This window comes from Camellia sinensis, chromosome 10, assembly GCF_055761805.1.
Source record: "Camellia sinensis isolate YWXY chromosome 10, ASM5576180v1, whole genome shotgun sequence".
NCBI lineage: Eukaryota > Viridiplantae > Streptophyta > Magnoliopsida > Ericales > Theaceae > Camellia > Camellia sinensis.
Window position 1 is genome coordinate 34,544,920 of NC_138970.1, and position 23,346 is coordinate 34,568,265.

Consider the following 23,346-nt stretch of genomic DNA (forward strand, 5'->3'; position numbering starts at 1 on the left):
ATGTTTATTATTTTATCATTGATATATAGTATTACAATTTAATAACAAATTATCAAATAAAATAAGGGGAGGTTTCTCTCTAGTCCACTGTTGGGTCTACGGGATCCACCACAGGTCTTTTTTTTAATAATTCGAACCATTCAATGTATAGAACTCGTCGAGTATTTTATGCTTGCAAAAAATCACATTGATCAGATATCGGTAGCCTCTTAATCGGAACACATTTTTGTCAATGGTAAATATAATTTTAAAAATTAACTATTAACAAAAATGTGTTCCGATCAAGGGGTTACCAATATCTGATCAAAGTGATTTTTGCAGGCATAAAGTACTCGAGGAGTCCTACATATTCAACGAGTCGGATTATCGAAATGAGACCCATGGTGGAGCCTACGAACCCAACAATATATTCCAATCCACTATGTGGATTGGAGATAAGTCATCTCCTAAAATAAGTGACTCTCTCCATTTAAATGTAAGTACAATTCAACTAACTGATTATAAAAAATTAAAAAAACAAAAAAGAAAACATGTGAAGTCTGGGTGATTTCCGGCACGACCTCTGGCGACTTCTAGCGAGTTCCAGAACCACTCCTCACTCATTTTCATCTGACCGCATCTCTCTCCCAGGAGGGGGAGTTGCAAAAGTATGATATAACAACCCTGACCTGTGATTAGCCTATAACCTATTATTAAGAATGCTTAATAAGTAATTAAGATGAAATTCTACATTAATTTCATGTGTTATGTATTATTTGCATTTATATATGTTCATGGTAGGAATATCTGTCTGCATTACTGATATGTTATGCAAATTGAAGGCCTTATTGGCCACAGAACATGAAATTGACTTGGTTTATGTGTTATTTAGAATTTTTAGAAAATTATGATAGGTTTAATTTAAATTTGATTTGGAATCAAATAATTAGAATAAAATAATGTAAATTAATTAACTTAAGCCTAGAATTAATTAAGCCCCACTAAGTAGCCTATATAAGGCCAAAATGACTCTAGGATTCTCTCATATACCACTTCATCTTCATTCCTTGAGCTAGGAAACGTGAGAAAGAAAGAGAGACAAAGGAAAGAGATTAAATTCAAGAAGATTAAGGGAGAATTGCTAAGATTGATCAAGAATTGAAAGGAATTGGCGATAGTTGTTCAAGCCTAGCTAGAATCTAAGGGAATTGTCGACTTTAGGTAAGAAATTAACTCACACTCTATGAGTTTAAGTTACGTTATACATGATTCAAAGAGAATTATGTTTAGATGGTAGACTTTAACATGATTTATGCATGCATGCTCATTTTTATCATGATTTGAGGTTGTTTTCCAAGAATTCCCACATGTATGTGTTCATCTTGCCTTTGTTTTGAGAATTCATGAAGTTTCATACCAAATTACTTCAATAGCTCATGTTTTGAAAGGTTTGAAGTCAAAAAAAATTACATGCATGTTATGTTTTCAACATTCCAAGTTTGATTTTGAACAATTGGGATGCTTTTTGGCCTTGATTTTGTGTAATGATCTTTAATTCATGATGTTTTGTAAGTTTATAAGTGTTTTCTCAAGTTTTGGGCCCAAAAAGATGTGTTTTGTTGGTTTGAAATTGACTTTTGAAGCTTGAACATCAATCTGGAAATTCCAGAATTTTGCATCTCTGCTCGAGCGACAGAACCTACACTCGAGCAACCACACTTATTTTTGTACCTCCGCTCAAGCGAAGAAATCTAAGCTCGAGCATAAAATTCATACTTCTAGAAATTAATTTACAAGTTTTGCAGACCGCTCGAGCGACAAGAATTGCGCCCGAGCGAGGATACTGTTTTTTTAGTCTTGCGCTCCAGTGATCGTCGAATGACCATTGAGCAAAAAAAATCATGCAACCAATACTTTTGCAGAGTTTACAGACCGCGACATCCTCATTGCATCCTAGGCATTCTTAAGTCCTAATTAAGACACAATAATGAGGATAAGACTTAGAAACACACCAAGAACGAAACAAAATTATTTAAGTACTATTTGAGTGTGTGTTTCAATATATGTATCTGTTCTGTGTTTGTATAGGTCACGCGCCATAAATCGCTTGATCGGTCTGCTATATATGTTTTGCTCTTAGAGCCATCTATGAGTAATAACTTTGTAAAGCTATGTTCACGTTTAAGTATTTTCCTATATGATATGACAAGAAATGATCTGTTTTAGGAAAATATTAATGAATGATTGTCCATATATTGAATAGTATTCGTGGCATCCTTAGCATATGGCCCTTGCTCGGGGGTAAAAATACGGTGATCTATGAGCACAAGGCCCTTGCCAGAGGATAATAATACTGTGGTCTTATGGCCCTCGCCCAGGGGTAACAATACCGTGGCTTAAGTATGTTATCTGTTCCCGGTACTAGAGATTCCTTTATGGAACTGGTCAAGTATGACCCTTAGTGCTCTGTATCTGATCTGTTAGTGCTAATGGGTGTACTACGTATGATCATTTATGAAATTGAATAAGTACATGCATCTGAACTCTAAATAAGAATATGAATTTGTTTTTAATCCGGAACTCTGCTTTTCGAATCTGATATGGGACATCATTAATTAAACTCTTTACTCTGTTATTATTCACTAGACTATCGCTCACTGTTTATGTTATGTATGTAGGTGATTAGGAGTGTGACCAGGCTTAGTGATGGCTGCCTGGAAGTCTGTTGTCAACCAACCTTTGTGCTTCCCGGGGAGGTTACCGTCTGAAGAAGTCAAGTTTTGTGGATCGTGTTAAGGACTTATTTTGTTTTTGTTTATCCATACACTAGGCTAAGTCCCTTTTGATAATATCTGTATGGTGATGCATGACTTATGTCATTTTGACGTCATATGTATATATTTAAGTTTCACATTTATTGTCTTATATATGTCTGCATAGCTCTATGGACATTGTATTTGTATATTTGCTTCCGCAATTCCTTATATTTTGTTATTCTAATCAGAGGCATTTGGTAATCCCAGGATTACTGACCGGTTATGGTGCTAAACCTATAGGGGTGGGTTTGGGTCGTGGCATATGATCTATCTATTGGCTATGCAATGAGCCGTATTCGATCTCCTTTTCCGGCAGTGAACTAGTCTTTCCATCCTTTGTTCTCACTCCATATTTAGTCTTGGTTTATGCTTTGGTTTTCTTGAAATCCCTATTAACTTGCAATATTTAGGAAGTTCGTAGGTGTGGTTCTTCTCTGCACTTAGGGTTCTATTTGTTTGGTGTTTTTTAAGTTTTTGTGATGTAGTTTCTTTACTATTTGAGGTCTCATTCGCTAGTGTAGACACCCCATTTTTGACCGTCCTCAAGACTCGGTTGTGCTTGCAGGTACATCCAGACACAAGTTCGATTGCTCGTCAGGCATTTGACTTTCACGACGGAACGTCACAGGTTCGAGCTTTCTAGGCCTTGTATCCTTTATGCCCCATTTTTGGACCTTGACTTGGTCCTTTCAGAGTGACCTTCTTGGTGCACTGTCGGCCATGTTCTGGCACTGCCGGCTATGGCTTTGTTCTGCCAGCCACTGATGAAGCCTGCCGGCCATCAGTGAGCTACTGCCACCCACCACTGATGGCCGGCACCCCCCTGTCTCTACTTGTTTTACTCCAGATCTTTTGAGCCAGGTGGTTTTTTGTTATCTGCCCTCCATACACGTGTATGGAGGGATGAAGCCCTTGCTAAGCTTCTTGAAGAAGCTTTGCATTGCCTTCTTCTATATAAGGAGGAGGCCTTCCTCTACATCAGAGGTTTAGCCATATTTGAGAAGAAATATCTCTCTCTCTCTCTCTCTCTATATATATATATATATATATTGTTGTATATTTGTGCCTTGAAGTTGATTTTCCTTGCACTTTTACACTACAACACTTAGAGATACACCACCACCACTGAAACAAGGTTGTTAGGAGGACCTCTTAAGCTTTGAAAGTGAGGTTCTCCCCCCTGAAGTGGCTGGTCTTGAAGTTGATCATCTAGGGTGAGTTTCATCCCCTTTTTAGCACTATTTCGTACCACATTTTGGCCCTCCTTGCATATTGTTTTAGTCGTTGCTTATAACTGAAAAAAGTCTTGTACTTAAGTGCATTTGAAGTTTCTTTAAGGTCTTTTTGCTGTTAAGGGTGTACAACCCTCTTGTATGCTTTGTTTAGCCTTGTTTTAAGCCATGCCTTAAGGCCTCCGAGCTAGCCTTGGTTTGGCCTTCCTACCACTGAAATCCAGTGGATTTTCATTGGTAGGCATGTGGTTTTGAGGTCTCAAATCAGAGGGGGTGGCCCCCTCTCTTTGTGTTCTTGTTTGCTTGCATTTTTGGCCTTCCAAAGGAGCATGCCTCTATGTACTTTTGAGGCTTGGTTCAGGCCTCTTTTTTTGATTTTTAGGACCTGCCTTGGCCCTGTCCATGGCTGGTTTGGTCACTTTTTACATGCATCTTGTATGTGTAGCGTATTCCCATTTGTAGCTCATCAAAGTAGCATGTTTGCTTAGCTTGTGTTGAGTCCATTTCAGTAGGTTTTTGGTGATGTTTTACCATGCCTTGGATTTTTTTTGGGTTGGTTTTGTCACTTCATGCTTGCATCACACGCTTGTAGTGTAAATCACCTAAACTAGCTTCATATGCTTCGTGCTTTGTCATGTCATTTTAGCTTGTTTGGTTTCCATTTCAGCATGTTTTTGGTGATGTTTTTCCATATCATGACTCTCTCCATAGCTGGTTTGGTCATCCTTTGCATGTTCCATATACTTGTAGAACAAATCTTGCTTACTAGCTTTATGTGCATGATGTTTTGACTCATCAACCTAGCATATTTTGGCTTTGCTCCAGCAAGATTTTGTCCTTGTTTTGGGCTGTTCTAGAACTTTTTTGGGCTGCCATGGCCATATCACTCATGTTTTGTATAGCTATAGTGTAAATGCTTAGGCTAGTCTTGGATTTTGAGGCCCCTACTATGCCATACATGTGATGTTTGCATGCTTTGCTATCATTCTAAGTGTTATTTCAGTCCATGAAATGTGGTTATATATTTGCATTTACCATGCTTTTAATGCCTTGAGGAGTTTGTGCTTTATGCCTCAAGAATGAACTTTTGTGCATGCCATTAAGCCTAAGCCTTTGGCTCATCATTTCAGTGCATTTTTGGTCTTGTTATACCATAATGTAACTCTGTTTTATGCTGTCCAAGTCATGCCATGTTTGGTTCCAATAGGTGTAGTGCATTGCTTCTTTTGTAGCCTTGCATGCTCCATGTGTTTTAGCATTGTATGCTAACTTGTTTGGCTTACTTCCATGCATGTTTTAGTCTCATCTTAACATGTACTAGGACTATTTTAGGTTGCCTTGGCCATATCACCCTTGCTTTGTATAGCTGTAGTGTAATTGGCCTTGCAAGCTTTGTGTTTTGGTGGCTCATGCATGCTGTCCTTGAGCTATTTAGATGATTTAGCATCACTTAATACTTCATTTCAGAGCATGTAGCATTGTCACATTCCCACTTCATTCATGCTTTAAGTGTCTTTGAGTGTTGTGCATTATTGCCTAGTTTATGGCTTAGCTTGTATGCTTGCATGCCTAGGTGTTTGAGCCTTCATTTCAGCATGTTTAAGTCTTTGTTTAGACCTAATTAAGCTCTGTCCATGCTTAGTTCATGTACTCGTGCCATGTATTGCATGCCCCCTTTGTATAGTCCTTTTGACGGCTTTATGCCTTAGTCCTTGTGTTTTGGTGACTTCGAGTGATGGAACGTGTCTCAATTCTCGGTCGCCGACGCTCTTGACTATCCATGATAGAGTTTTAGGCTTTATGTGTTTATTTGTGCATTCATTTCACATTGATTTGCACAAGTTGGATCTTTGGCCATCATGCATCGGGATGCGTGATTGATGGTCTTGGATCCGACTATGCCTCTTCCTTGATGTTTCGAGGTGATATGGGGTGGCATAGTGCGTACATACCCTTGGGAGACCCTTCCTTTTCTCTATTTTGTGCTTTGTTGCAGCTTGGTGTCACAGCACACCAGTGGCCAGCACCCTCTCATAGATGGCCGGCAGTCTCTCATCCTTGGCCGGCAGGTGGTTGGCAGAGGCTCCTCATGGCCGGCAGGCCACTGGTGCATTTCCCAGCAGTGTTTTGGTAAGTTTCAGCAACAAGCACTGGAAGACACCTTGCCAGCAAAGCCTCAAAAGAGCAACCAGAAGGCGTTTCGAGGCGAGAAACCGAATGCGAGCATGCATACTCTCCTTCTTCAAACAGAGCTGGAGCAGCTTACTTTTAAGTGCTTACTTGTTAGTTAGCTTCAATTTGTAATTAGTTAATGTGTTAATTAATTAAGTTTTGTAATAATTAGTTGTAGCTAGGTATTAATTCGGTTATATAATAATTAACTCGCTTGTAGGTTAGTTAATTAGTGGGCATGTATTATTTATTCGGACCCTCCGTCGAGAGGGCCAATTTTGTAATAAGTGTGCGTGCATGTGTGCATGTCTTCCAACCCCACGTATTTCTCCCTTTTACTTACCTGCTTTTGTTGGTTAGTTTTAGGTCATTCTTCAATTAGCATTCTTATGCTCTACATGTTTGCATCCATCCATCTAACTAGCATACTTATGCCTGCATGTTTGCATCAATCTATCTATATTGCATGCATCGGGCTCGATGCATCATACTAACTGCATCGTATTTCAAATTCCAAGTTGAATACACGTATCAATTATCGCATCTCATATGTCATCTCAGAATAGCTGAGCCTATTTCTAGTTGCATTTGTATGCATTGCATTAGCCATCTTAATATGAACTAGGATCATGCATTGATTACTAACTAGTTCCTATTTTGGCTCGGAGTACTAGGTAAGCTTTTATGCTTTAGCATACTGCATGTGTGTCATTGATTGCCATGATAGCATGCTTGCCATGAGGCTATTTGCTTAAGTGTTTAAACTGCCTGAATGCCTGTGGGTGAAGGTTGGATTACTTGAATTGGAACAATTCATTAAAATCCGCATTTTAGCCTACTTACGAGTAGCAAATTTCAAACCATTTCCAAACAAACGGATATGTGATGCTTTGTTCCAAATTAGGCGATCTAGTCTATACTTGTTTTGCTGTACGCATCACATAGTAATTCTAGCTAATTAACCGGAATAAGAACACATGTGTTTTCAAAAACAAAATATCATGTTTAGTAGTGGCCGATCTGTGATCGGGCGAGCAGGGGTGCTCATAGCTGACCTTCCCCAATCGTACCCAAGTTCCCGAGCCGAGGCCACTTTCGTGATGACGGACACGTGGCCTTAGGCAACGAGTTAGGGTTTCCTAAATCCCCCTAAAATAAAATATTTAGGTGGCAACTCTGTATCTGGCAAAGCAGTCCATGTTTGGCACTTCTTTACAACAAATTAGTTTTCCAAAACAATTTGTCAGATTTGGACTCTTTGGTGATTTATCAATCTGACATCGCACATTGTGACATCAGATTAAGAACCGTGACAATTTGGAGTCCGAACTGTAGCATGAAGCCCAAGGGCGCGTCTACAGTTTCTGGCGACTCTGCTGGGGAGTTAGAGAACTTGACTTGAACTTATGATATCTTGTTTTGATTACACTTATGTGTTTCTTTGCATTGCATTTGTATTGGTGCGCCAAGGACACAATGTTTGTCGTATGCTATTCCTGAACGGTTTGCCGGAGGCTTGCTTTGAGAAGCGTGCCATAAGGCTGACCGGTTGCAGGCTCTGCCACGACGGGAACACAAACCTCGGTTTTTACCGAGGCACCCTTTTCGACCATTCGACCAGGTGCATATCAGAATCCATAGTGACTATTCCAAACTAGGACAGTTACCTACCCAATTATAGGTTGTTCAAAACCGCTGCGTGCGTAGTGAAACCCTAGTTCCTGACAAAATAGGACAGGGAAACCCTATCCCAATATAGGGGTGTTTTCGCTCTCACTTATTTGCTATGTGCTTTTAAAGTTGGCCTCTACAGGGAATGCGTATATCAGTTTGCAAATCTGGGTATGAGGCCTGCGGGCATCAGTATTTTGAGAATCAATTATATTTGTGGGTATCAGATACAATTTTGGGGCAGTAATTTGGGGAACAGTGATCAGTGGTCGAATACAGTTATTCAGCCTTGTCCATGTCTGTATTGATTGGGCTGAGATGCTGCCTGTTTTCTCTTTCAGTCCAGAGACTCGGTTCAGAACGACCAGTATTCTCCTTTGCTGAGCAAAGATAGGAGAAGACTCACCGGTTCGTCAGATCCGTTAGTCACTAGTTATGCCATCTCTGTCAAGTTCAGTAGATTCATGACGAACCAGAATTCAGAAGAAATTGTGGGCATGGCAACGGCACTAAACCAAGGAATCACCGTGCAGGGTGAGACCGATGTTGACATACCCCACCCGCCTAGGTCACCTGCCGCATGTCCAATTTGGGAACCCCAGTTATTTCAAGCCTGTGAGCCCACCACTTTTGAGCTGATGGGAATGATCGGCAATCTTTAGAGATCTGTGGCTGATCTAGCCTACAAAATGTTGGCTCTACCACCAACTGCATCGTATGCCGGGAAATTCATACCGCAGGAGCCCCCGCTACTGGGGCGAATTGTAATTGAGCTTAGCTAACCTGAAGTTGTCGACGACAACGGGGCTTCGCACTGATGTAGCAACCCAAACCCTCGACCAAGCTGAGGCGAGTGGTAAGAACAAGGTGAAGGTGGACACTGATCCTCATGACCAACTCTGGCGGACCATTGAGGCTCTAAAAGCTGAAGGGTTGAATAAGCAGCAAGTACTTGCAGTTGTGGCTAAGACTGTGGATAACACTTTCCCTACTCAGACCGAGGGTAGTTCAAGCCAGGGAGAAAAGTAGGATAAGGACCGTCGTACCAGAACCGTTCCTTCCAACCCTAACCTTGCACCCAAAAAAGATCAGAAAACCAAGTCAGCACCTGCCGACCCTTTTGCCAGTACGTTCGGCAAAAATGCACAAAACTCGAAGTACCTGCCTCGAGGTCGCAGGGTATTCCATGCCCTCTACATGCCTTTGTCCAAGGCACTTCAGATCCTTGCCAAAAAAGGTCATCTCAAGCCCCTCGAGCCTTGGCCTCTCCCTAGTCGTCTTCCAGCTGGTCATGATGCTACCCAGTACTATGCGTACCATCAACAGGCCGGTCACCCCACCAACAACTGCTTCCGCCTTCGCCATGAAGTGCAGGATCTGTTTAACAATGAGGTTGTCCACCCACCTAGCCCGGCGAAGTCTGTCACTACTGAGTTGCTGGATTTCGAGGCTAACATAAGTATGTGATCAGGGGTTGGTCCACCTGCGGGCGGCGCTCAGTTTATTTCAGATGTGGCGTTTGGCACGCACTATTTCGAGCATTTGCAAATGCAAATTTTTGTACTTTCTGACTCGGGTGTTGAGTCAGCACTGTGGTTTTGTTTTGAGTCTGTCTCGTTGTTTTGAGTCTGTCTTTTTTTGATTTAAGTCTGTCTTGTTGTATTGAGTCAGTCTTGTTGTACAAAAATCAGGTGATTCTGGGAGTGTTACTTCGGACACCACTTTTTTTTATTATTTTGTGTTTGTCTTTTTGTTTTCTTTTGAGTCTGTTTCTATCTTGGAGCCAGTTGTGCCAACAGATTTTGAGTGGAACAGCAGTAATTTTCACACTCCTGTGTTTGCTTCTGCCTTGCGCCAGTTGTGCCAGAAGTTCGAATGAAACGACAATGCTTTTCACCTGCTCTTCTGTGCCTTGAAATCATTACATTGACCTATGTTTTTCAAAACTTTTTGACACTGTGATGAAAACAAAGAGGAAGGAATTCCTCGAGATTTGTGAAAATTTGATCAATTGAGAGAAAGAAAGGCCTGCTAAGCCCTTAATGAATGAAATCATGTTTGTTAATATGAGTACTGAGAAGGATCCTGGCTTGATCCAGATTGGTTCTGCACTATCTTCAGCGCGAGCGATTTGTCACTTTCTTAAAAGATTTCAAAAAATGTTTTGCGCGGTCCTATGAAGACCTGTGTGGAATCGCTCTTGAGATTGTGCAGCCTAGGATCGCTCTCAGCCTCGAGACTCGACTCCCCTTCACTTTCAAACCTTGAACCTTAATTCAGAATGTTCAACGGTCAACCACCATGTGAGGCTTGTGTGGCCAGATTCGAAGCAGCCCACGAACTAAGGGTAGGAAAGTCAAATGAAGGAGATTAAGGTGATCAAAGGAAGCTTGCAAAGCTAGATCAGAAGCACCCCTCAAACTAGGGGCCAAAAATATCAGATGTGCTCAAAGAGCTGAAGATGGATCATTCTGCAAATCAATGAAGATTGGCAAGAATGCCAAATCCCAGAAGGGAGAAAAGAAGAAAGTACTATTGATGGACAACCGAGTCACTATCCACAACACTAGGGGCAAATTCAGCACTCTGTTGGATAGACTTCTACATCATCAGCGAACAACAGCCACTCTCCTGAATTCTGATGGCTTCGAGATACTAAAACCATTTGACATGGACAAAGCTACACTTTTACCCTTGAGAGGCTCGCTGGGCCTAAAACCCGGAAGGGCGACCCAGGCAAAAGTTAGAGCAAGAAAAAGAATAAAAAGAACAAAAAAAAAAAGAAGAAAAAAAGCGAAGAATGAAAAAAGAAAGAAAAAAAAAGAAATGAAGACAATGAAAAGAAAAGAATGAAAAGAAAAGAAAAACAGAGCTCGCAAGGTTGAAAACCCAGAAAGGGCGACCTTGGCAAAAGTTAGAGCGCAAAAGGAGAAGTTAATACATGAGTATACCTTAACACCCGAACTACGTTAGGCTTGATTCCCGTGTTCGGGATACGTAGGCAACTTCATTCTGAAGTCCAGCCATAAATACTTCCAATTCGACTATGTCCATGTAATGGTTCTGATCATCTTTGTGTTTTCTGTATCCGAGAGTTCGGTTGTGATCATCACTATGAGAGCTGATTACAGTGTGCTGTGGTGCCTTTCAGACAAGGGGCAACTTTTCGTTGCCAAGCAATTGTAGACACCCCATTTTTGACTGTCCTTAAGACTCGGACGTCATTGTTTGAACACTCGATGATTATCCATGTTTGTGTTTGTTTTGAGTTCTCAAAGGTCTCGGCTGCGTGCCTTGCCTCAAGATCTCTCAACTTGACTGTTTTGTGCTTGGTTATAGACCAAACACTTGTGTTTTTGCTTTGGGAGGAAGAGGGAGGCTTGTTGGCCATTCCCCCCAACCCACAGGCCAAGGCATGATGCCACCGGCCCTTTTTTATTGCCATCAGCCAAAGGTTATGGCCGGTCGGCACCTTTTGTGGTCGGTCGGCCACCTTTGTTGATCAATCGGCCATTTCTGCTGGTCGACCCCTTTCCACCCGCTTTTGGTAGATATTTTATGCCAACTATCACAGCTGGCACGCACAATTACCCCCCTTGTATGGAGGGATTTGTCTCTTGCTTAGCTTGCTTAGAAAGCTTTGCATTTGAACCTCTATATAGAGGGAGCTCCTCCTCCCTCCTGCAGGGTTATGAAAATTAGGGTTAGAGAGTGAGATATAGTTTTGTATCTATATTCCGTTGTTTGATCCCATTTTGTGCATCAAAAATGAGTTTTTGTCTTACTTTTGCACTTGAACACCTAGCATTACACCACCCTTGGGTTGTTGACGCACTAGAGGGTTGTTGTTAGGGTTCTTGAGTTGATTTTGATTAGAGAAACCTACTGGAGCTTGGTTCTTGAAGAGGTTCTACAAGGGTGAGTTCCTTGCTTTAGATACCCCATTTTGGATTAGGCTTTTAGCCTTTCTTTCTCATTTTTTTAAGCTTGACTACAAACTGATAAAAGTTCTGATTTTACTTGCTTTAGAACTTTTTTTAAGGTCACTTTGAGGTCTGGGGTTGTTTCCCCCCTCCAAGGCCTTGTTAGGCCTTTTTTAGGCCATCCATTTTGGCCCTTGCTTTAGGCTTTGCATGACCTCTCTACCACTGAAATCCAGAGGATTTTCAGTGGTGGAGAGGTGGTTTTGGTGTCTTAAATAGGAGAGGGTCATCCCCTCTCCATGTTGTCTTCAATGCTTGCATAAATGACTTATGTAAGTGGCTTGTAGGCTTATCTTGTTTTGGCTTCATTTCAGTACATATTAGGCTTTGTTTTGCCATGGCATAGCACTATTTTAACCTAGTTTAGACATTCCATGCATGCTTTGTATACTTGTCTTGTAATCCTATAATTTGCCTTAACATGTACCTAGCATTTGGACCACTATGCTTGCGTGTTTTGGCCTAACTTCATGAAGCTTTTAGCTATGTTGTGACATGCTTGAGCTCTGATTTTGGTCTTCATGGTCACGCTTGCGTTGTTTTGTGTAGCTACCATGTATTCTAGCTTATAGGTTTCAAGTATTGAATCCTCTAGCATGCTCTATTTGGATAATTTCCGTGGTTTGGTGTCACTTATAATGTTATTTCAGTCCATATTGCATGCTTGAATACTTGCATTTATCGCTCCTTTAATGCTTTAAAGGGTTTGTGTTTTATGCCTCATAAATATGACATCGCGTATGCCAACACGCTTGGGTATTCGCGATGACATCTAAGTGGGTTTTTGAGCTTGTTTTGATGTGTCATGCCTCTGATTTTGGTTGCCTAAATCATGCCATGTTTGGTGGTATTAGGTGTAGTATAATGCGTTTTTCATGGCCTTGTATGCCTCTTGTCTTGCCCCTTTGTTTTTAGCTTGTTTTGGCTTGGGTCTTTGCATGTTTTAGGCTTACTTTGCCATGATTTAGGACTGTTTGGGGTTATGCTTCCCATATGCTCTTTGTTTTGTGTAGCTTTGGTTCAAGTCCTTTGATTAGCCTCAAGCTTTAAGCCTTAAGCATGCCATGCTTGACTTGTTTATGTGATTTGGCATCACTCTTAGCACCATTTCAGAGCATATAATGTTGTCACATTTGCATGCTTTTCATTCCTTTTAAGTGTACTTAAAAGCTGCCCTTTGATGCTTAAGTGTTGGGGTCAATTAGCATGAATGTTTGTATCTGCATTTGTCCCTTATCCTTTAGCATTTTGGCCACTGATTTGGACCTATTTGAGAGCTATCCATATTGGTTTAAGACCATTCCTACATGTTGTCGCACGCTTGCCTTGCATGTTGTTACATACCTGGCCCATTAACCATGTTGTTGCATGTTTAGGGGGTATTGCATTTGGCATGCTTTGTTGAGTAGCTTTGCTTGTTTGCATATATTGTCCCTTTACGTGTTGTCACATGTTTGCCTTGCATGCTTGAATGTCCATGTTGCATCTTGCATGCTTGTCTAGGTTGCATTGCGTTTGGCATGCTTGTTACCTTAACATGCTCATGTTGCATTAGTTTTGCTTTCATATTTGCATCCCTTGCCTCTTGATCAATCATGATAGAGTTTAGGATCTATTGTGTGTTTGTGTGCATTTCATTTGATATCAAATTGCACACTCGACACCATTGGGCATCATGCATTGAAATGCATGATTGACGGCCCGACAGTCGAAAGCCATACTCCCTTGAGCTCATGATATGATGGGGAGGGTGGTGGTGCAAACATTGCTTTGAAAATGCATTGCCATGCTCTGTCTGCCCTCTGCTGCAGCAAAACAAGATTCTGCAGGAAGAGATGGTCGGTCGGCTATCTTCAGTGCCGGCCGGCCATGAATTGTTAGCCGATATTAGCACAAATGGTCGATGACCAGTTCCCTATGGCCGGTGGCTTCACCTCTTGGTCGGTGACCTCCCACAACCCTCAAGGAGTAGTTTAGAAGCAACTTTGAGACTTGTGCAGTGTTTAGAGGTGCAGAGCAGTGTAAACAGAGGCAGCATGAGTATGGTGATGGATTTCCTAGCGGAGCCGAGCGTGTACGCATTCATCCCTCTTCCCGAGGCCTCTTTACTGTTTTCTTAGCTTAATTAATTCATTTAATTAATTAAGCATTGTGTAATAATTAATTAGCTTGTAAGTTAGTTAATTAGGTGGTTTGTATTATTCTTTCGGACTTTCCATCGAGAGGGCGAATTTTGTAAGAAGTATGCGTGCGTGTGTGCATGTCTTCTAACCCCCATTCCTTTCTCCCTTTTACTTAACCGCTTACGATGGTTAGTTCTGGGGCACGTTTCAATTAGCATCCTTATGCTATGCATGTTTGCATCATTCATCTGTATTGCATGCACCGGGCTCGGCACATCATGCTAATTGCATAGTATTTCAATTCCAACTTGAATATGTGTATCGAGTTGTCGCATTTCACATGTCATTCTTAGATTAGCCGAGCCTATTCTAGTTGCATTTTGCATGCGGCGCATTAGCCATCTTAGCATGGACTTGGATCATACATTGATTACTAACATGCTCTTTGTTTTGGCTCGAAGTACACTGTGAGTGTTTATGCTTTAGCATCTTGGATGTGTGTGAGTTCTGCCATGATAGCATGCTTGCCACGAGGCTAATTGCTTATACGATATAACTGCCTGAATGCCTATGGGTGGAGGTTGGATTACTTGAGTTGGAACAATTCATTGATTACGAGTTTTAAGCCCACATGAGAGTGGCAAAACCATGTTTTCTAAGACCACTTGAGGGTGGCAAAAATCCGCATTTTAGCCTACTTGCGAGTAGCAAACCGCTTTCATAGACAAACATGAAATGTTTTGTTCCAATCCAGGCGATCCAGTCTATACTTGTTTGCTGCGTGCATCACATAATATTTCTAGGCCAATACATCGGAATAAGAGCGCATATGTTTTCAAAACAAAAAATCATGTTTAGTAGTGGCCGATCTTTGATCGGGCGAGAGGGGGTACTCATAGCTGACCTTCTCCAATTGTACCCAAGTTCCCGAACCAAGGAAACCTTTGCGATGACGGACACGTGGCCTTCGGCACGAGTCAGGGTTTCATAAATTCCCCCAAACTAAAATATTTAGGTGGCGACTCTGTATCAAGCAAAACAATCCATGTTTGGCCCTTCTTTCTAAAAATCAGTTTTTCCAAATGATTTGCCGGATTTGGACTCTTTGATAATTCATCGGTCTTGCATTGCACTCCACGAGATTAGATACAGGGCCATGACATGTGAGTCCAAACTGTAGCGAGCCCAAATGAACAAAACGGGATCTCTCCCGGGACGTTCGGGGACGTCTACAGTTTCTAGCGACTGTGCTAGGGAGTTAGAGAACTTGACTCGAACTCATGGTATCTTGTTTTGATTACATTTATGTGTCTCTTTGCATTGCATTTGCATTGGTGCGCCTAAGTCACAGTGTTTTCCATTTGCTATTCCTGAATGGTTTGCCGGAGGCTCGCTTCGAGAAGCGTGCCATAAGGCTGACCGATTACGGGCTCTGCCACGATGGAAACGCAAACCCCGGTTGTTACCGGGGCACCCTTTTTGACCATTCGACCTAGTGCATATTCGGAATCCATAGTGACTATTCCAAACTAGGACAGGTTGCTTACCCGATTATAAGTTGTTTGAAACCGCTGTGTGCGTAGTGAAACCCTAGCTCCTGACAAAATAGGACAGGGAAACCCTACCCCTCCATAGGGGTGTTTTGGCTCTCACTTCTTTGTTATGTGCTTTAGAGTTGACCTCTACAGGAATACACATATCAGTTTGCAAGTCTGGGCATTAGGCCTGTGGGCATCAGCGTTTTGAGAATCAGTTATATCTGTGGGTATCAGATTCAGATTTGGGGCAGTAATTTTGGGAACAGTGATCAGTAGTAGAGTACAGTTATTCAGCTATGCTTATGTCTGTTTTGGTGAAATTGGGCTGAGATGCTGCCTGTTTTTCTCTTTCAGGGGGGGTTTTCTCTTTCAATTCAAAGATTTAGTTCAGAATAGCCAGCATTCTCCCTCGCTGAGGCAAGGCAGACATCTGATCCATCAGTCACCGATTACATCATCTCCGTTCAGTTCAACGGACTAATGATGACACAAAATTCAGAGGAAATTGTGGTTATGGCAGCCGCATTGGACCAAGGAATCATCTTGCAGGATGAGATCGATGTTGAAGTACCACATCCGCCTAAGTCAACTGTCGCGCACCCAATCTGGACACCCCAGTTGTTTCAAACTCGTGAGCCCACCACGTTTGAGTTGATGGGAATGATTGGCGACCTCCAGAGGTCTATGGCTGATCTCGCCTATGGAATGTCGGCTTTTCCACCAACCACATCGTATGCCGGGAACTTCATGCCGCAGGAGGCCCCACTACTGGGGCGAATTGTAATTGAGCTTAGCAAACCTGAAGCTGTCTCAAGCTTCGGCAATGACATATCGGCAACAACAAAGCTCCACTCTGATCAAGCAACCCAAACCTTACACCAAGCTGAGGCTAGTGGAAAGAACAAGATGAAGGTGGACACTGATCCCTATGAATAACTTCATCAAGCTATTGAGGCTCTAAAAGCCGAAGAGTTGAATAAGCAACAAGTACTCGCGGTTTTGCTAAGACTGTGGATGACATCTTCCCCACTCAGACAGAGAGTAGTTCAAGCCAGAGGGAAAATCGGGATAGGGACCGTCGCACCGGAACTGTTCCTGCCAATCCTAACCCTATGCCCGGAAAAGATCAGAGAGCCAAGGCAGCACCTGCCGATCCCTTTGCTAGTGCGCCTGGCAAAAGCCCGCAGACGTCAAAGTATTTGCCCCGAGGTCGTAGAGTCTTCCATGCCCTCTACATGCCTTTGTCTAAGGCACTTCAAATCCTGGCTGAAAAGGGGCATCTGAAACCCCTTGAGCCTCGGCCTCTCCCAAGTAACCTCCCTCTCTCACATGATGCTACTCAGTACTGCGCGTACCATTAACAAACCAGTCACAGCACCAACAACTACTTTTGTCTTTGCCACGAAGTGCAAGATTTGATTGACAATGAAGTCATCCTCCCGCCGGGCTCAGCAAAGTCTGTCAGCGCTGGATTGGTGGATTTCGAGGATAATACAAGTATGTGATCAGGGGTTGGACCACCAGTGGGTGGCACTCGGTTTACCTCGGATGTGGCGTATATCATGCACTGTTTTGAGCATTTGTGAATGCTGGTTTTTGTACTTTCTGACTTGGGTATTTCGTCAGCTTTGTTGACTTGTATATGGTTAGTCTTTCGTACTATGTCAGTCGGGTCTGTCTTGTTGTATCCAGTCAATCTCGTTGTATAGGAGTCAGGTGATTCTAGGGATGTTACCTCGAATATTATTTGCTTGTTTCGTATTTGTCTTTTTGCTTTCTTTTGAGTCTGTTTCTGCCGAGGAGCCAGTTGTGCCAACAGATCTGAATGGAACAGTAGTGATTTTCACACTTTTTGTGCTTGCTTCTGCCATGTGCTAGTTGTGCCAGAAGTTTGAACGAAACGACGGTGCATTTCGCCTGCTCTTCTGTGCCTTTAAATCATCGCATTGACCTAAGTTTTTCAAAAAAAATTTTGAACATTGTGATAAAAAAAAACGAAGAGGAAGGAATTCCTTGAGATTTGTAAAATTTGATCAACTTGAGAGAAAGAGAGGCATGCTAAGCCCTTAATGAATGAAATCATGCTTGTTAGTGTGAGTACTGAGAAGGATCCTGGCTTGATCCAGATTGGTTCTACATTGTCTTCAGCGTGAGCGACTAGTCGCTTTCTTAAAAAAGATTTCAAAAATGTTTTGCGTGGTTCTGCGAAGACCTGTGTAGAATCGCTCTTGAGATTGTGCAACCTAGGATTGCTCTCAGCATCGAGACTCGACCCCCTTTTGCTTTCAAACCTTGAACCTAAATTCAGTATGTTCAACGGTCAACTACAAGGTGAGGCCTGTATGGCCAGATTCGAAGCTGCCCTCGAACTAGGGGCAAGAAAGTCAGATTAAAGAAGATCAGATGTCATCAAAAGAAGCTTGCAAAGCTGGACCTGAAGCACCCCTGGAACTAGTGGCAAAAATGTCCGTTGCGCTCGAAGAGCCAAAGATGGATCACTCCGCAAATCAATGAAGATCGGCAAGAATGCCAAATCCCAGAAGGGAGGAAAGAAGAATTTATTGTTGAAGGACAACTGAGTTCCTATCCACAACATTTGGGACAATTCAGCCCCCCCATTGGATAGACTCCTATATCATCAGCGAACAACAGACACTCTCCTGGAGTCAGATGGCTTCGAGATCTCAAAACCATTTGACATGGATAAAGCTACACTTTTACCCTTGAGAGGCTCGCTGGGCCGAAAACTCGGAAGGGTGACCCAGGCAAAATTTAGAGCAAGAACAAAAAAAGAAAAGTAAAAAAAAAAAAAAAAGAGGAAGAAAAGATGAAAATACAAAGAAAAAAAATGAAAAGAATTGAAAAGAAAAGAAAAACATAGCTCGCAAGGTTGAAAACCCAGAAGGGCGGCCTTGGCAAAAGTTAGAGTATAAAAGGTGAGGGTTAATACACGAGTGTACCTTACCCGGAACTACGTAAGGCTTGATTACCATGTTTTGGATACGTAGGCAACTTTATTCTGAAGTCCAGTCATATAAACACTTCCAATTCGACTATGTCCATGTAATGGTTCGGATCATCTTTGTCTTCTCTGTATCTGAGAGTTCGGCTGTGATCATCACTATGAGAACTGTTTACGGTATGTTGCGGTGCTATTCAGACAAGGGGCAACTTTCCGTTGCCGTGAGCCGCCATGCAAACAAGGGGCAACTTTTCGTTGCCGTTCGGCGCCATTTAGGCAAGAGGCCATTTTCCATGGCTTCTGATCTGAGGTTGTGCATCTCAAGGGTAGGTTCCGTGCTCATTGAGCAGTGGTTGTTTGCAAACAGATTTTGAGAATTTTTACTGAGGTTGACTAATTTTCTCAAAAATTATTCCATTTTTCCAAAACTAGACCATTTCTTGGACCCAAAAAAGGAAAATTTTTAGTGCTCATAGACTGACTTGCATGATTTTAAATCAGAAAATTGAACAAACATGTTAATCTAACTCTCATATTGGTCAAAATTGTTTTAGTAGAAAGCCAAAACAAAAAATGGTCAAAATGATGAGCTAGGGGCACAGTCGAGTCAGGTGTTCTGTCTTTTCCCCATTTTCAACGCACTTGCCAAGAAGGGCACTCTATTTGCTAGAAAGGGCACAACTGAAGCTAACAACAAAGGGCTGAAAGCTCTCCCATTCTCCAAGCAGCGAGGTATCAAGCAAGGTGCGAAGCACAAATCGGAATGGATCAAGACACTCCACTCCCTCATCCGGGGCATCGACTAAACATCATCAGAGGAAATAGCCGCGAGATAATAATGTTGGGCATGAGCCCACAACTTCTTGTTTACCTATCAACTACCCAGGGAAGGGATAAAAAAATGAGAGATTAAAGAATAAAGAGATATGCGTGGAGAGAAAAAGTGGGGAAAAAGGCTTTTTTTCAGAAAAATCGAGCTTGAGGGCCGAGTGATGTGAGAATCACAAATGAGAAAGGGCGGGAAATAATATCCGAAGAAACTGGCTCCTCGGAAACTGAGAGGTCTCTCGCCTTTTGTAACACGTCTGAGTGTCGTGTCTTTTGTTTTGTTTGTCTCGATTCTTGTCTTGAGTCGTTTTGAGTGTCTGTACTTGTCTTTAGGTTGTTTACCTTTGTTTTCTGTTGCTGAGTCGTAGTGCACTATGTTCAGTCGTAGGCTGAATACCCGGTTAAGAACTCACTTCTTTTTTTCTTTATCTATTAAAAAAAAAAGAAGAAGAAAAATGTGATTTGTTTTGTGCTCAGAGTGCTGTACCATTCTCTACATTTGTGCAAAACAAGATTTGTTCTTTCATAAAACTGCAGGGGTTCAACCCAGGTCACGTGAAAACAGTGAACATATGGGCTCTGGATTGCGACTAAGGGTGTTTCAACTTCCGCCAATTCCATCTTTGCATCCAGTCTGTTCAGATTGAACTGTTTGTTCAAAATGCACTGTATGCCAAATAAACCAAGCATTGTGTTATGGGTTGTATGTTCAGAATGAGCAGTGCGTTGTATGAGCTGTGTGTATGCGCTGTGTGCCGAATAAACCAAGCATTGTGTTATGGGTAGTATGTTCAGAATGAGCAGTGCGTTGTATGAGCTGTGTGTATGCGTTGTATGCCAAATAAACCAAGCATTGTGTTATGGGCTGTATGTTCAGAATGAGCAGTGCATTGTATGAGCTGTGTGTATGCGCTGTGTGCCGAATAAACCAAGCGTTGTGTTATGAGCCGTATGTTCAGAATAAGCAGTATGTTGTATGAGTTGTTTTGGTCGTTAGTCGGTTCGCTACATGGTTATTACTATACAAATGTTTAATTTTCAGACAAAAGGTCAATTTCATTTACATTGTTGTGTAATGTGATGCGATGCGATGCGATGCATAGAATGTACAAATGTAACATTTTTTTAACAAAATCTTGTTTCATTCCATCATCTTTTCAAGTACAAAGTTTTGAAGAAAATAAAACGTGCCTACGGCAGTACAAGGTGCTCAAGTTACCAGCAAAAAGAAGGAAAATAAAACAAAAAAGGAGAAAAGAAATAAAGTGTCTGAACAAGGCAAGCAAAAAAGAAAAGCAGCAAGGTGTCTGGATCAACATCAAATGGTCTCAGGCACGGGAGTCGGTCCTGGTCCTCTTCCCGGACGAGGGTCCAGGATCACCACCACCATCTCCGGAGTTCGAATCTGAGTCATCTCCGGCCTCGCCCTGGGACAACTCCACCTCCTCGTCAGAATCATCAGGGGAGGGCTCTCGAGAACTACTCTCAGCGTGGGTGCGCCTATGTCTGCCTCGCTTGTGGAATGTCATCCCCCACCTGGTTTCCCCTCCACCTCGAGCAGGAGTAGATGGTCCAGCTGGAGCGCCTCCCGTGGCCGGAATCGGGAATGGAACCTGAAAAGAATAGATGGCAAATGCATCAGTTATGCTACGTAGTACAGAGTATGAATGCCAAATACAGTGTGTGAATACAGTGTATGAATGCAGTGAGCAATGCTGTGAGTAGTGTATGGTTATAGTGTGTCAGTGCCGTGAGTGCTGTGTATCAAGTGCCGTATTGATAGTGCGATGCATCAGATTATGTATGAAACAGATTAGGAAGAGTTCGATACCGCGGTTGAAAGAACTTACCAGGATGCTATAAATGGTCAATAGGTCCATGCACCGCTGCAGCATCCTTACCGCTGAGGCTGTCAACTCCAGGGACTGGCGGGTGTACTGGACGGAAGCCTGCAAAAGTGTTGAAGTCATTAGTATTCTGCGGAATGGCAAATGAATTGAAATGACTGAATAGAATGCAGAGTATAGCAATACATACCGGGGCCGAACCGTAGACTTCGACAAGCTCATGATCAGCAGGAGGAGGAGCAAAAGGGATCTGATAAGTCTCCCCACCCTGCCCTCGGCATGTGATCATCGTAGGCAGTGCTGGCCACCCAGCTCCCTGTCCTCTCCGAGACCCACTCTTGCCTCGGGCCCGAGGTGCCCGTGATACTCCTGCTTTCGCTGCTGGTGCTGCCGGTCTCTCTATCTCAACTCGACCAGCACCGGTCAGGGGCCGCATGATATAGGTCTGGACGTACTCCGTATAGTCGCCCTCGCCTATAAAGCGCTCATAGACCCAGCCGATGGTGTAGCTCTCCATCTCTGCCAAGGTGTACCTCGTGTGGGTAGGAGGATTCGCCGGAACTCGCTGCTCTGGCACGCCCAAGATCTGCCGCAAGAAGCGCTCCCTGAAGTACCAAGCACAGCAGACCGGGACCTCCAGTAGAACCCTCAATCGGGCAGTCTCCTGAGCGCCCTCATACCAATCCCTCACCACATCAGGCAACACGGCCCACGGCTGCCAGGTGATCTGCAAATGGCAGGATACACAGTTTGTTATCTGTTATCGAAACTACATTGTAAAGCGTAGCTTAAATGAACAATAAAGTTCAACATACCTCGGCTGCGGTGATGGTGTCAAAGTAGCGGCGGAAGAACATGAAGGACTCCCGCGGCCTCCGCTCGCATCTCACGCCGAAGCGGTGGGAAAATGAGACCGTGGGGGGCATCTCCTCGTCCGGTACTGGGGCAAGCCTCGGAAAGTAGGCATATACCCACAACTGCGAAGTGTAACAGAGAAAACATCAGTATGCTTACCAGATAAGGCAGAATGCAGAATGAAGCAGAAATCACAGAACAGTGTATGCAGTATACAATCAGTTGGTAGCAGATTGCGCAGTGTGTACAGTGTGTGCAGTATACAATCAGAAAAAAACAGATTACATGTGTGTCGTGTGTGCAGTGTACAACCAGTATGAAGTAGACTGTATGTGTGCGGTGTATAGAGTACAGATAATGAAAACCAGAATTGAAAAGGCAGAAAGGGAATGTGTACCTCCCAGGCTCGCCAATAGCCTCCAAGCAACTGCCCGCTGCGGCGGGACGATGAGCTCATATACCCATAAAGAGTGGCCAAGCCTGCGCCACCCCAGTCGTAGCTACGGATCCTGGTCACGTCAACTAGTGCACTCAACAAGCAAAGGGGCACAGTGTTCACCCGGTCGGCGAAGAGAGTGGTCCCCAGCAGGAAGATGAGAAAGCCGCGAGCATACTACTCCACCCCCTCCTGAGCCATGGGCTCCTGAGCCATGGGCGCCTGGATCCTGAAGTGGTCCTTGAACCATGAATACCTCACGAATCCTGCACGGGCAAGAGGTAGCTGAGCGTCGAGCAAGTATATTTGAGCAGCATCCCACTCATCCATATTCGCGTCAAAAGGGATCAGATCACCCCCTACTCTGATGCTTGTGAGCATGGAGAAGTCGAAAGGAGTCATCGTCATCTCCCCGGTGGCAGGAAGGTGGAGGAAGTCGGTGGTGTCCCACCACCTCTCTACCAAAGCAACAAGAAGGGGCCTGCTCGCAGTGAGGCACGAGAGTCCCATGCAGAAGGTCCCGAAGCCAGCCTGGTCGACGATGTGGCGGACCGCGTCGGGCAGCTCCACGTACCATCCTCGGGCAGCGACATTCCCATACCCCCGGGCGGCATAGGAATCTCCCTGTGTTAAAAAAAAAAAATAGATGCGAAGCAGTGTCAGATATACAATATTTGGGTGCGCTCAGAATTGTTGAAAATACAGCGTGTGTGCATAAGTTTGGGTGCCTCAGAATTGTTGTAAATGCAGTGTGTGTGCATGTGTTTGAATACGCTCAAAATTTGATGACAATGCAGTGTGCATGCATATGTTCAAGTTTAAACATATATTGAGTGTGAGTTTGCTCACGGCGAATTACAGCATATGATGTATCAATGTATCTGGTTTAAGCAGTTAAAGAACT

At 43.1% G+C, this 23,346-nt stretch overlaps 1 protein-coding gene across 1 annotated transcript in view; it reads right to left on the minus strand.

Annotated features, from left to right (window-relative positions):
* Positions 1 to 22,772, minus strand: part of LOC145800294 (receptor-like protein 6) — a 33,108-nt gene extending 10,336 nt beyond the window's left edge. Inside the window, exons 1-5 of the mRNA XM_082889949.1 lie at positions 22,699 to 22,772; positions 22,404 to 22,515; positions 21,342 to 21,878; positions 21,155 to 21,253; positions 20,686 to 20,917 (exon numbers count right to left, since the gene is read on the minus strand). Of these exons, the coding sequence (XP_082746075.1) occupies positions 20,686 to 20,917; positions 21,155 to 21,253; positions 21,342 to 21,878; positions 22,404 to 22,515; positions 22,699 to 22,772 (1,054 nt within the window). The remainder of the gene's footprint in view (positions 1 to 20,685; positions 20,918 to 21,154; positions 21,254 to 21,341; positions 21,879 to 22,403; positions 22,516 to 22,698) is intronic.
* Between the last annotated feature and the right edge of the window lie 574 nt (positions 22,773 to 23,346).